The sequence below is a fragment of the Kryptolebias marmoratus genome, linkage group LG1 (assembly GCF_001649575.2).
Source record: "Kryptolebias marmoratus isolate JLee-2015 linkage group LG1, ASM164957v2, whole genome shotgun sequence".
In the NCBI taxonomy this organism is placed as follows: domain Eukaryota; kingdom Metazoa; phylum Chordata; class Actinopteri; order Cyprinodontiformes; family Rivulidae; genus Kryptolebias; species Kryptolebias marmoratus.
In genome coordinates, this window is record NC_051430.1 from 27,869,184 (window position 1) to 27,883,175 (window position 13,992).

Below are 13,992 nucleotides of genomic sequence, written 5' to 3' on the forward strand. Positions count from 1 at the left end.
GATTCAATGTGAGTGTGTGTTTGCTACTTGTCCTTCAGTGTCAAAGAAACAGGAACTGACTCACTGCAATATCTGCAGCTTCACCGTAAAAAAAAAAAAAAAAAAGTCACTCAAATAGCTTTACAGCAATAAACGGGTGTGTATTCAACGGACAAAACTGTAGACTCATTGGCATTTGTTTGTGTTGTGGTATAGGCTGTTGGTTCCACTGATGAATCAACTCAAAAATCCTGTCCCCACCATCATATGTTTATGGCAGTCTAATTTTAGGATTGTTTTATTGCTGCCCCCTACTTCATTATAAAAGTGAAACTAACTTGCAGAAAAAGTATGTTAAAACCTAACCGAAATCTGTAAGATGTTCTGTATGTGTTTTGTTTGGGTTTGACTCATAAAACACAACGCTGCAAGAAATCAGAGCGTCAGCACTGAAAACCATAAGTAAATACACCATAAGCCTGATACTGAATACAAAAAGGTTATCATACAGTCTTTATGTCTCATTCTGCCAGCAAACCCATTAAACATGTTTGACTTAAGCCTAATATTAAACCTGATTTAAACTAGTCCAATCTGTAAATGGATGACTGCCTTTAGAGTAAACAAGACCTCAGTATGAATACATTTGATTCACACCCCCATCCCATTACATCTGACAGCAACATCAGCCAATTGTCAAGACCGGCCGACGTATACACTAATCCATCCATCACTATGTGCACGCACGCATAAAAGCAACACCGGCACTTAAATGAATTTCTGCAAACTGATGAAAAGACCCCTGTCTAACTTCTCAGTCATTTTTCACACTGCTCCATTTGAGGCAGGACTTTTAGCTCGATGCCTGTGGCTGCTAATGAAGCTTGCTTTTGTCATACAACAAATTATACACCATGAGCTTCATTCAGTATTTAACCGAAAACAGAAAGATTAAAAAAAACACCAATAATGAAGTGTAACACTTTCTGCTCCCCTTCTTAGCAGAATGAATGAAACGCTGCAGACGAACCTTCGAGATATGGGAAATGTAAAAAAACAACAGTGGTGTACGCTGAGAACAGGTGTCTGTAGCCTTTATAAGAAAAAGAACCATTTCTGCCCCTTTTCAGACTAAATAAAATGCATCCAGAGCTGCAAAACCTATTGAAGATTAAAATAAAGATTTAACAATAATGGAACAATGTAACTCATATTAAAATGCATATAAATACTAAATATATAAAATGTGTTTGTTACATTCTGTGATAAAATGTATCCAGTGAATTATTAAGTACCCCACTTTGAAATTATAAAGCATTTATTTGCATCCTGGTAAATTATTGGAGTAAACATAAAACTTAACATAAAACGCTGAATTTTCTCTCATAAACAAACTAACACCTTCATTTACTCGAACCTTTAAGTTGTTTTGAAAGATAAGCCTTTACTTCTAATTCTCTTGTTTTGCAGAACACCTGGTTCCAGTAGCTTCTAAAGGTGTTATTTTCCTCTCAGCAGCTTGCTGTAAATGTGTTAAAAAATGTTTAATTTTCCAGTGGATTTCAGAAGAAAGACTGCAATGTGTGGCTGGAAGTTAAACTACTGAAGTGATAAACCGGCTAACAAACTATTAAAGCAAACTGACTGATAAGGTTAAGCAGTATTATTCTGTTGCGGACGTTTTATTCATATATTGCAAAACAAAATGTCTAACAGAACTGCTACATTTAGCTTTTCCTGTCGCAGTTCTGAACAGTTTTAGACTAGGATGATCTTTTGATGAGAAGTTTTGGAGCTGTAGCCGTTTTGGTCAAACCTTGAAAATGACATTAAGTGCAATCATTTGCCAATTTGCCATATTTCACACGACCTGTTAGCAGTTGGAGCATGTTTTGTGAATGACTGTCAGCTACTATTGCACCGAATTTTAGCTCAGCATCTGTGAAATTCACTGAGGTGTAACCATTTTGGTGTAGGATAAAGTTGATCTTGAACTGGGTTGGCTCTAAACGTTAGTAAGCTGTAAACGAACAGCCAACAACTACTTCCTGAAAGTTTCACTACAACCCATCCAGTGGCTCAGGAGATATTTTGATAACAGATAAATGGGGTTGACTGCAACAGTTAATGCCAAGGTTTAGAGCAAAAGTGTTGCACTCAAAGCACCAAACCAAACTTTAGCTCAATACTTTCACAAGTTGTAGCCATTTTTTGTGTTTTCTAAGTTCAGTTGGCAGTGGTGGCCATCTTGAATTGGGTTGAGTCCAAAGAATAATCAGATTGCTTTAGTTAATGATTACTTTCTGAAAGTTTAGCTAAATTTCATTCAGTAGTTTGTGGTTCCTTCGCCTTCGGTGGCACGCGATAAAAAGTCTCAGGGAATTTCTGCACCTCAGCAGACAGACAAAAGCAGATCTTATATCCTGTTAGTGCCGCATCCTCTGCAAGCTACTACACTGTATGCTGCAAAGGAAATAAGTGTGTGAGCTTTTTTTTTTTTTCACCTCTTTCTTTAGCTCTGAGCAGAAAAAACACACACACACACACACACACACACATACAAAGTCAGATAACAGTGTGCATTGATCTGAACGACATGCAGGCAGAATGTCATGATGAAGGATTCCATTTCTGGTGATCCCTGTCTGAGACTCCGCAGGCATGGCTGCTGCTGCTTCTTCTTAAAATAAATCTTTACAAATGACACAGTTTAGCAGCGAAGCACGGGTCTGCTGCCTCTCACGCACGCGCAATCTTGCACACGAGAGATGACATCATGTTGGGTCAGCCTGGGTTTTAGTGCTCAGTTTTTTTGTCGTTTCCACAGCGCTGGTTGGCTCACTTTCACGCTGCTCGTTTGCGCAATAATGACCTGCGTGCTGATGACCCTGCGCCAGGCATTGGCTTATAATAAATAAATAAGGAAATCAATGACGTGCGCTTGTTTTCTTTGTTTGTAGTGAACATGAGACAAATGGAAAACGTGCTCGGCTGAAAGTAAAAGCAGGAGATGAGGGGGGGGTCACGCGCGGTGGACGTCGGAACAGCCATTGTGACCGAACGCGCTGATAGTAAAACCCCTCAGTCACAACAGAAGGTGTTTTACACACACACGCAAAGCCTGACCCCACGCTGCATGACAAAGCTGAAAGCGACACAGAGTTTACACAGCATCCACACACACACCCCGGCTGAACACTTCACAACAACCTGTCACCCGCTGCGTACTCACCCCCCTCTCTCTCCCCAAAAGGAGCGAACCAAACCAGAAAGGCTTCCTCTCCTCCGTCAGCTCTCAGCGTAAAAACATCCAAATTTCAGCGTAGCTTTTTTCCTTTCTTTTTTCAAAGCAGGTGGAGAAAACGAGGAAAACGCGTACTTCGTTACATGAGCAAACCTACGCACTTTAAAAGCCCCCGGCGCGAGCTGATGCTGCTGGGCGTCTGTTACTCGCCACCTTTGAGGAGTAAGAGGGTGGCGTTGAAACAACAACAACAACAACAACAACAACAACAACAACAACAACAAATAAAAAATAAATAAATAGAAACACTCAACCCACGGCGGTCACGTCCAACTCAGGAGCACCTATTTGTGCAGCTCTGACATGTAGCCGCTGTAGCTCCAGCCGCTGACACAACAAGAGGAAGTGTCATTTCAGTTTGAGAGCGCGAGGCTTTAGCTGTTAACTGTCAATCCGGAGGGGGGGTGGAGGGCGAGCGGTGACAGCGGCGGATGCAGAGGAGGGGGGGGGGGGGNAGGTGTGATGAGATAGGAAGTCTTAAAAAAAAAAAAATAAAATAAAAAAGGAACTCACCTTCAGTAAAACTCGTCCCGCTGCAGAAACGCTGAGTACTTCAGGAGCGTTCAGTCCGACTCCGGAGCCGTCGGTGTGAGCTCGCGCGGCGCTGTCAGTTGGACTTCCTGATTAGCGGAGCAGCGGGAGAACAGCCCCTCGCGCTCGCTCTTTGACACTTTGACAGGCAACCGGAAATAAAAGTTGTCTGCTGAGACGAAAGCGCGTCCGCTTCTCCTCCCGGCTGAATGACTTTACGGCTAACTAACTGTTTGCATTCAAATGGGACAATAATAAATAAATGAAACATATAAATGCGTTGCAAATTCCATGAGCGGTGCTGCTTTCCTTATTAAATGCGTAAATTAAAAAGCAGAGCTACATCTTAACGTCCATTAATCCTCCCCCCTCCCCCCCCTGTTTTCTTTGTGCATCATTAAAGATGCATGAACTGAGTCATCCCGATTCTGTTGCAACTTCAGTCAAAGCGAACTAGTTGGTTTCCAGGACATAGTCTGTCCAATGCTGCCACCTGATGTCCACCTGTCCCTGTAGACTGCTCAGAAATGTCCCTCCACAAACCTCTTTCAAGTAAATTATTAATGTGAATAATACTTTCTGACAAAGACACCTGTTACTTTATTTACTCACTAATTTTATTATGTCTGCCTTAGTCTTTTTTTACAATCACTTTGACTTTTAATGGTATTAGAATTAAATGCAACTTATTCTATTTAGTCTTATTTATTTTAGGGAGATTACAGTAATTTTTATTTTAACTTCCACTTTTTTTAGTTAAGTGTCTTGAGTTTTACTAATCTATAATTCGTATTTTTATGATTTATACATTTTATTTTAAGACCTACATTTAGTGTTTCCTTAGTTCATTCAGTCCCAGTGTCTCATCTTGGTTTTAAATGATCTTGTGTGTATTTTTGTATGCTCCTTGTTGCATTTCTTTTATCTTTTGTTAGGTTTTAATCTGGCATTTTGCATTACTCTTTGTTGTATGAAGGTTGCTTTATGAATATATTTATATATTTTAGTTGCTAAACTTCTTGACTTAGCATTTAAAAGATGGTGTTTCAAATTGATGTATCTGACTCTTAGTTTTTAGAGAAGACTTGAAGATAGAAAAGAACAGAACAGAACAGTCTTTATTGTGTTTGTTTGGCTCGTATGCAATGAGATTTGGAGAACCTTCCTACTTTGAGGCATCTGCAACAGCTCTAAAAACTAGTAATCAATCCACAAAAAGCTTTTAAAAAGCACCATAAATGATTTTAATGGAAATGTGGCAGTTATCAAGGAAAAGGGAAACAAGAAAGGAGGTTAAGATATGCTACCTTTTACAAAAACTGGCCTTCAAGTGAGTTACAATAGATGGTCTGGAGTCATAAATCTAAATTTGACAGTATGAAGGAGGTTGGAATAAAAGCACAATAAAACAGAAGTGTGTGTTTACAATTATCTGTAATACTGGGTGGTCGGTTTGCCGTGGTCTGTAGCTGCATTTCAGCAGGCTGTTGCAGATCTTATCCATCTCGTCTACATTTCAGGGTCCTGGTGGGCTGCAACCTATCCCATTGCCAGTAAGATAAAGGCATTGTACACCTGTGACAGGTGGCTAAGGTGCAAACTTATACCTGCTGCCAGTTTATTCTCCTAGGCTCTGTGAGAAAACTTGACTCATAGAATGCAGGAACGTGCAAACTTTTCATAAAAAGGCCCCAGTGAGACAACAACAAACAATCAAACAATCCTAAATAAAAACATGACAGGGTACAACGAACAACAAACGCTTGAATGATTTTGAAACATTCTTTGTGGTGACTTCAAATATGATAGATGGCCTGACTTTAGGATTCATTTGCTTTATTGAAGGAATCATAAAACCATAAGACATACATGTGAAGACACCACTGCAAAAGAAGTTGCTGCAGTTTGCTTTGTAGAGGCTTTTGACAAGTCAAAATGTAGCAAAACAATACAAAATCAAGAGTCTTGTGACTAGGTTTAGAAAAGCTTAATTAGAAAAAAAGATTTTACTGTCAACCCACTAATGTTTGAGTGCCATATGTCTAACAGTAGATGCAATATAAAGGACAAAGCTGCCTGTTTACATGACTGCCATTGCTTTCTGTGCTCTTATAGCAAAGAAAGTTGTATTTCTCATATCTACAATATTATAAAACCCTCATTTATTTAATCTAAAACGAAACCTAACAAATAGCAAATTTTAAAAAAGTTATTATTACTGCAATTGTCTACAGGCATATACTTAGACAGCTTGATGCTCTGGGGTCCTGCCAGTGGTGGGCGCAGTTTCAAGCAAGGTGCAAAACACAAATCGATTGTTTATTTTGTGTTTGTTTACATTCTCCAAACGGTAGAAATGGCTTCTACTTTAATTTCGCCCATGGTGGACTACTACAACGACGAGGAAGAGCTCGACAGCGTGGATGACGATGACGATCGCAGTTATCGGGGAAGAGACTCGGAAGAAGGTAACGCTGAAGTAATCCGCGGAAACCTCACTGAGCGTCGGGCTCTGTCTACTTGCTGAAGGAGAAACGGAAATTCGCGGTTGTTGCAGAAATGTGTCTGTTTATGTTCTAAGGAAAGTATATTTTTAAAAAGCTACCCTTGCTCTTAGACGTGTGCTGCTATCTTATTTCAGTTTTGGGTAAAATAAAACTATAAATAAAAAGTGCATCTTAAAAAAAAGCTGTTCCAGTTTCAGCACGAAGTTAGCTGAGGCTACATGCTAGCTTCACGTCTACCGCCAGAAAGAAGCGTTTTCTTTTTTTTTTGTTTGTTTGGAGGAAACCGAAGCGGGTGGGTTGATGAGTCAACAGCTAACTTTGTTTTTTATGCTAACTCACCAGCATCTCTTTTTAACATAAATGCTACTCAGCAGAATGACAACATTTGCCTTAGCTTGCTTTGCATTTAATTGTTATTAAATCTGTGGTGACAGGACCCACCACGATTAGGCGATTCGGGGGCTAGTAGTGGACAGAAAGCAGGTAAAATGTTGTATTTTATTTTGAAATAATATTAACGAGTTTGTGGCTTTACGAGGCATGTTTACGCTGCCTCTCCTTTAAAACTGTCGTCACTCGGGAATCAGCGGGTCAGGCACTTTTTTTTTCCTCCCCCCACACAAACGGTGAACACACCTTTAATTAGCCAGCAACGTAACGTTAGCTCCGAGCGGTGACAGGTTGTCCACTCCTCTGCCCTTTTCGCTCTCTTCACTCAGACCGGACGGATAGCAGCGAAACAGGGCAGCGAGGCTAGAAGAAACCCGAGGCAATGACAACACTACAAGGTTAGCCAGTTTCCTGACAACGACTCTCTGGGCGGATAGTCGAAGTTTATTCTTTCCGCCGCTTGATGGTTTTGCGCTCCTGTCATGCTGGAATCGGGTTATTTTTTTATTAAACAAACGACGAGGCTAACTTCAGCTAGCACGTCAAGGCTAACTGAAAATGAAAGCTGCTGTGTCAGCTCAACTGGGCCCCCCTTTTTTGTTGTTTAATTCCGCGGTTTGTGTCGGGTTTTGAAGGGAAAGCGGACAGATCCGAGTCAGCCGGCTCTCTTAAACTTCCTTCCCGTGTGTGTCACGTCGTTTAGCCCGGATCCAACATGCTAGCGTCGTCTCGGTGGAGTTGACAGCAAATGCGCCGGGCGCCGTGCTGATTAATCCCACCATGCGGCAACATTAACAACTAGCTGCTGCATCACTGATCGTGGTGTCTTCATTAAACTCACTCGAATGCATTGCTGGACATGTCCACTTTTGTACTGTTCAGACCAACTTCTCCTCCCCCCTCCTGTCAGCCCGCAGATGTGGATTTCCCGTCATCTCCCTTTAAACTAACCAGAGGTTATCCCAAGAAGGGTGTTCACCATTACCTCACTAGTGCCACGCACGTCCTTTTATCTGCACACACTGGAGCTGTTCTGCTCGTAGAAAATCACATTAGAGAACATCAGCTTGCTGGTATAATAACACCTGAAGTAGGTGTTCAAGTTGAACCAAATGGAAGTTGTGCAAATTAATTTAATTCCTTTATTATACATATTATTTCAGACACAGAAGATGCTAGTGAGACAGATCTTGCCAAACATGACGAGGATGACTATGTGGAAATTAAGGAACAGTAAGTGTTCTTTTACTATTATAGTTTTTAAGAATAAACCTGTCAGCGTTAAGTTTTTAATGTTTTCAACACTTGTTCTTGTTTTTTTTTTTTTTTTTTGCAGAATGTATCAAGATAAACTTGCCTCTCTGAAAAGACAGCTGCAGCAGTTACAAGAAGGTAAAAAAAATATTTTATTTTTTTAAAGAAATTTTTATCCGAGAACCTACCAAACATCGACCCAAGGTGCACTTTATTTTGAAAGGTTTCTAAACGCCTTATTTGGCCACAGATGTAGTTTAAAAGTTCTGCCATCATTGCTAACTTAAAAAGAGAAACCAGCAGCTCTTTCTATAAAGATTTAAGAGTATTTGTTTGCTATTTAAAATGTTTCTGACCTGTTGACTGTGCTGTTTGGATGGTTCTTGTCCCACATGGCCCTCTGTGTTCAGACTGACCTGCTGTTTAATAAAAGTAGCTGCAGTGTCACCTGAAATTTATACAATGTTGTGGTGGTTTTTCGTTTTATCTTTGCAGGGACACTGCAGGAGTATCAGAAGAGGATGAAGAAGTTGGACCAGCAGTACAAAGAGAGGCTTCGAAATGCAGGTGAGGACAAGCTGTGTTTTATTTCTCATCCATCCATGTTCAGAGCTGATTCTACTTCAGTTTGGTTTGTTTTAGCGAAACAATAACATTTGAAAACCAAACCAGCCACTGTTATAAAACCTGGCGGTTGAAAATTGGAAAAGTAAAACGGTTCTATTACAGAAATAATGAAATGAGGTTTGGCGTTCAAATCATTGTCTGCAGCCCTGCAGCTTTATTATTGACAGCTTTGGAAAGAGTTGGCAGATCAGGTGTCAGCCGGCGTGTGGCTCACATTACCTGACTGAACATTCAAACAATAAAGCATCTGTCATCATGTGTGTATCAAGCTGAATAGATGTGTTGAGGGTGGCATTAATGCATGTTGTCTGACTAAAAGAAGAATAAAAATAAACTCTGTGTGTTCAGGAAAACTTTCACAGAAATGCTGTTTACTACTCTCTTGTGGTTTTAGACTTTTTTGAAAAAAGATTTATTGTGTATATTTTAATTTGTAAACATCTTAATCAAATGGTTTTTGATGTTGGTAATCATTTGACTGGTCACATGGTCTGTGTCGACCAATCAACTGTTTTTTTGGGGTGGGGTGGGGGGGTACTTGTTTTCTTCTTTGTTATAATCATGTGGAATATGAGCTGTACTGCCACCTGCTGGGAAGTAAAAGGACATTTAAAGACTTGTTTTAAATTCTCTGGGGTTTTACAGATGGTCAGATAATGATAAAAAAAAAGTTTCAAAATGATTTTGCTGTAACCATTTTTTTTTTTTTTTTCATTTGACAGATTTGTTTCTCCAACTGGAGGTAAGCCTGCTTCACGTTAAACCAACCATTGTTTCTGTTTCAACAAGGCAAACATAGTTTTCCACCGTGTCGTTTCTGTTCCTGCACGTTCTTTAGACGGAACAGGTGGAGAGAAACTACATCAAAGAGAAGAAGGCAGCGGTGAAGGAGTTTGACGATAAAAAGGTGGAACTGAAGGAAAATCTAATCGCAGAACTGGAGGAAAAGAAAAAGATGATCGAGAACGAGAAGCTAACCATGGAGCTGACGGGTGGTAAGGATACGAAAGCGTCTTTAGTAATCAGATACTTCCTCTGCAAGAAGAAGTCATTAAAGTGTCAGTTTTAGTTTTTCCTCTGTGTGACAGATGGATGTTTTGTTCTTTGAGTTGCTTGTGTGGGTTGGTGAGTTAAATAAATGACTTTATCTGTGTTATTATTATTAAACAACAAAGTCTTCTCAAAAAGTTGACTTCAAATGAATGTTTAGCAAAGAAAAGGTGAGTTTAATCTTTCAGCAGTTAGATGCACATTTTTATGAAGTTTATTTTAGATTTTTAAAGGAATTGTACCAGTAGTGTAGATCCTTAATGTCTGGGAAAAACATGCTGGATATGTCTTACTGCATCACTGCTTGAATAGTTTTTTTATGCGAGATATCTGTTGTGTTTTTTGTCAATCAAAGACTCAATGGAGGTAAAACCAATCATGACGCGGAAGCTGAGGAGACGACCCAACGATCCAGTTCCAATACCCGACAAACGCAGGAAACCCGCACCAGATATCCTTCAGATAAACGTCTGGTTAACGAGAGATTTGCCTCACTTTGTGTTTAAAAACTTTAAAAATGTACCTTCCTTGATTCTTCAAACCTCAGCTAAATTATTTGTTAACAGACGAGCAGATAATGGAAGATTTAAGAACGCTTAATAAGGTCAGTACGACGGTACGACATGTCCCTGCTGAGGCTCACGTATTTGTTCAGCTTGTTTTTAATATTTTTAAACTTTGTTTTGCAGCTTAAATCACCGAAACGGCCAGGTATGTAAGATCTCACCTAATGTTGAATACCTTACTGTGAACACGGAGTTTAGCACAAATCCCACAACATGGCAGAAACAATCAGCACTTTTTCTTACCTTTTAAGCTGTTCTGCCCAACCATACTTCTGTCCTCCAGTTGCCGGACTGCCTGCATAAATATCAGCCCACCTCTGATCAAAAACAATTTATGAAATAACCTATAACACTAATTAATTAATTTATTTTTGGGAATTTAACAGAGAACAAAGTTGAATTGATTACTTTTGTCTCTAAATTCATCACACAAATGACCAGAACTATCTCCCCCATGTTTCCTGTTGGATTTGTTTTGTGGTGTTACTGAATGTTTCCCTTTTTTTTAGTGTCTCCCTCGTCTCCAGAACACATCCCCTCTGCGCCCATGGAGAACCCCTCCCAGCGATACGAGGCCCGCATCGAGGAGGGGAAACTGTACTACGATAAAAGATGGTACGTCTCCAGTGTTGAAGCCAAACATGCAGTTTACAGTTCGAGTCACGTGGCCTGCCTGCAGCTTTTTGCCACCACTAGGTGGCCTCATTGCCATGGCTTTGGAGGCTTTGCGCTTCAACAGACATTTTACAGGAACTTGGACGGCAGGCTCTTTATGTCTGAGCTGCAGAGAAACACGTCGCTCAGGATTCACTGTATATGCGCTGGTGCTTGATGCCGTTATTAAAATCCTATTGTTGGGGAATGTATTTGATTAGAAACTTTGCAGCAGTCTGCTTTGATGCCTGTGTAAAAATAATCAAAGTCCTTGACCAGACACAGCTCTGACGCCCTTCTGTTTGAGAGCTGAGCTCTGCATCAGACATCTCAGAACAAAAAGTCCTTTCAAAAGGAGAGAAGATAATAGATTTTTCTCCTATTAGCTGCTGATATAGACAGGAAGTTAAAAGAAGCAAGTTGTGAGGTATGAGCGCTTCCCTTTGAAGGCAAAGTCTCATTTATTCGTGGCTAAAGAAGACGCCAACATCGAAAAACCTTCTGAGAGTCACAGGGAGGTCCACGCGTCATTATTCCTCTGTGTGCTCCGAATGATCAGATACCTTTTAGTGCCAGTCTCTTTGTCTTGATTTTCTCCCCTCTGACAGTTTGGAGCCTTTAAACAAAAATCATAGATTTTATGTTTTGACTTTTCATTCCAATTATCCCCTCACTGCCGTCTCAGGAGGAATGTGCTTTGGCCAGTTGGGTGAAATGTCTGATTTTGTGCAGCAGATGTTGCACACGCTGACGCTGCTTTGTGTGTTTTCTGGTGACAGGTACCACAAGAGTCAAGCCATCTACCTGGAGTCTAAAGACAACACGAAGATAAGCTGCGTCATCAGCTCTGTAGGGACCAACGAGGTGAGTTTTAGTTCCTATCAAACACTCGGTACTTCCGAAAAGATCATTCAAGGTAGTTGTTTTTAGGGCTGCAAGGTATTAGGAAAAACCTATGATATGTGATATTATTGTTTAATATTTCAATAACAGGATCAGTTTCCTCCCTGTCATCAGGTGTTGGCGTCCAGGCCAAACGTATTATCAGCTTACAGAACATGAATACTTTAAATATAATATCCTATGATTTATTGCAGTGACAATAAAGTGTTGATGTTTGTGCAGCTCTAGTTTTAAAAAAATATTAATATCAAATGGAAATGTTTTTGTCCTCAGTTTGATATGATTATGATTCATTTATGAACAAGTCTGTGAAAATGTAAAGTTTAAAAGTAAGAGAAAAGTTTATTGGATTTTATTTTGCCTTTTAACTGATATAAGTCATATGATGTTCATCAGATTTTTATGTTTAACTAGTTTTATTGTTTGGTAAAGACAATACATTAACTTTGACTTGAATCACAAAATGCAGCATTTAAAATGATTAAAATTCTTTTTCTTGTCTGTCTTTAAATACATTTGCAGACACCATTTACAGTAATCAGATAAATTTGAATTGATCTAAATGCACCTACAGTTTACATTCTTCTTTTTTTAAGCATTCCTCTAACGAGCTCTCTTACTTTATGTTAAAATAATTTTCTTTGACCTCTCCTCTGACTTGGAAGCGTAAACCCGTCCCTTCCTTTTGAGATGTTGAGTCATTGGTATTGTGGTAATCTAATTTGGTTTTATGGGCACACTCTGCAGTGTTTCCATTTTATTTAGACTGCAAACCTCAAGTGCGCTTTATCACCACATCAATGCAGAGTCATCCATATCTACGCTGGGATGCTTTCTGTAGCTCTGGCACAAAGTATGGAGTCATCACTTGAACTCGAATGACTTAGCTGTGTGTCTACTGTAAACAAGACGTTGAAGTGATAGTCTGAATTTATTCCTGGTTTTAGATGTTTGACTAAAGCAGTATTATTTGGCTGCCATTACAAGCAGACAGTATTCATTTAGGATCTTTCTTATCCGTAACGTCGACAACGGAACGTGTTGTTTCAAATGACTGTTTTTGTTTTTGTTTAATCCAGATTTGGGTGAGGAAAACAAGCGACAGCACAAAGATGAGGATCTACCTGGGGCAGCTGCAGAGGGGAACATTCGTCATCCGCCGACGGTCGGCCGCATGAAACAGTTTCCCTCTTCTCCCCATCCGTTCATCCATCCTTCCACCTTTTAGTTCCTTCCAGGGTTTCCCTTGTTGATGCTTCTCATGTGTTCAGCAGTCGGCCTTTTATTGGGATCCTCTTACACTACCCCCACCCCCCCACCCCCCTCTCCACACCTTCTGCACAATAAAACATGTTTAAACCTTCATCAACCAAATCCAAGTACAGCAGAAGTGATCATTTACGCAGCTGACTGGTTTTCAGTAATATTTCTCACGACGTCGCATGTTTGTGGATCCGGTTTATCATCACAAGCTTTTCCTCCACAGAACGGTCCTATTTAAATTCTTCATTGTCAGCCTTTTGTTCACACGTTTCTCACATGATGCTTCGCAGAGAAAGCTGTGAGAAACACAACAGAAACCGTCAGATGTTACAGCAGCCACTTGAAGTTATTTTTCCAGAGTATACCTTTTCACATTCAAGAAATGGAGGTTATTTGTTCTGCAGATGTTCAAAAGTGACCATTAAAACTAATGTCCTATTTAAGGAAAAAAGAAAAACTAAAAATGTCATTTTTTTATCCTCATTTTGTGTTATTCTTTCCATATGTAAACAGTCTACATGAGTTCAACTGTATTTGCATGTGGAGCAATGTTATTTACTTTGTTTTATTTTATTAAAATGTTTAAGCTTTTTTAATATTACACAAAGCCTCTGGTTTCATTTAACTGCGATACAGGTTGGATGGGGAAAAAAGGTTATATTCCATTAAAAAAATCCTTGATTAGTGTTTACCTGCACCTTATCTGCATGAATATCGCAGAACTCACTGTTCGTTTGACTGAAGCAGAACCCAAAACGGGTGAATCTTTAGAACTTTCTCTATAAATAAAACAACTTCTGACAGAAAAAAAGCCTTGTACAGACAGGTATAAGAGCCAGTATCGGTCTGGTAATCTCAAGATACTTTGGCCTATTTCTCTATTAGTTTCTGGTAAAGATGAGTTTTGGTTTGGACCCAGTTTGTTTTAGATCAACATTTTTCTACTGTGTTGCAAAACCATGTG

General features: G+C 39.7%; 2 protein-coding genes across 6 annotated transcripts in view; one reads left to right on the forward strand and one right to left on the reverse strand.

The window, feature by feature from the left end:
• taok3a (TAO kinase 3a) overlaps positions 1–4,109 on the reverse strand; it is a 58,945-nt gene extending 54,836 nt beyond the window's left edge. The window contains exon 1 of one of the 4 annotated variants that reach the window (XM_017427895.3): positions 3,797–4,109. The gene's annotated coding sequence lies outside the window, so the exon portion shown is untranslated. Of the gene's footprint in view, positions 1–3,211; positions 3,393–3,537; positions 3,670–3,796 lie in introns of those variants that run through there. The other 3 variants (XM_017427896.3, XM_017427898.3, XM_017427897.3) reach the window with 3 other exon arrangements.
• Positions 4,110–6,068: 1,959 nt separating this feature from the next.
• suds3 (SDS3 homolog, SIN3A corepressor complex component) lies at positions 6,069–13,629 on the forward strand. Of its 2 annotated transcripts, none has more exons than XM_017427762.3 (12): positions 6,069–6,282; positions 7,875–7,944; positions 8,048–8,103; positions 8,461–8,532; positions 9,315–9,334; positions 9,431–9,587; positions 9,998–10,093; positions 10,185–10,246; positions 10,332–10,353; positions 10,718–10,823; positions 11,642–11,726; positions 12,845–13,629. In XM_017427762.3, exons 1-12 carry the CDS (start codon positions 6,069–6,071, stop codon positions 12,941–12,943), a joined length of 1,059 nt encoding a protein of 352 aa, XP_017283251.2. In that variant the 3' UTR covers positions 12,944–13,629. The 2 variants fall into 2 exon arrangements, with proteins under 2 accessions (XP_017283251.2, XP_017283252.1); XM_017427763.3 differs by lacking the exon at positions 6,069–6,282 and adding an exon at positions 6,901–7,109.
• The last annotated feature ends 363 nt before the right edge of the window (positions 13,630–13,992 follow it).

Excerpts from the sequence above, each read along its gene's own strand:
- suds3 (XM_017427762.3), top strand. The coding sequence starts at position 6,069 with ATGCTCTGGGGTCCTGCCAGTGGTGGGCGCAGTTTCAAGCAAGGTGCA. Across the intron at positions 9,588-9,997 it reads AACCATGGAGCTGACGGGTG|ACTCAATGGAGGTAAAACCA; the intron begins GTAAGGATACGA and ends TGTCAATCAAAG. Across the intron at positions 10,247-10,331 it reads ATTTAAGAACGCTTAATAAG|CTTAAATCACCGAAACGGCC; the intron begins GTCAGTACGACG and ends TTTGTTTTGCAG.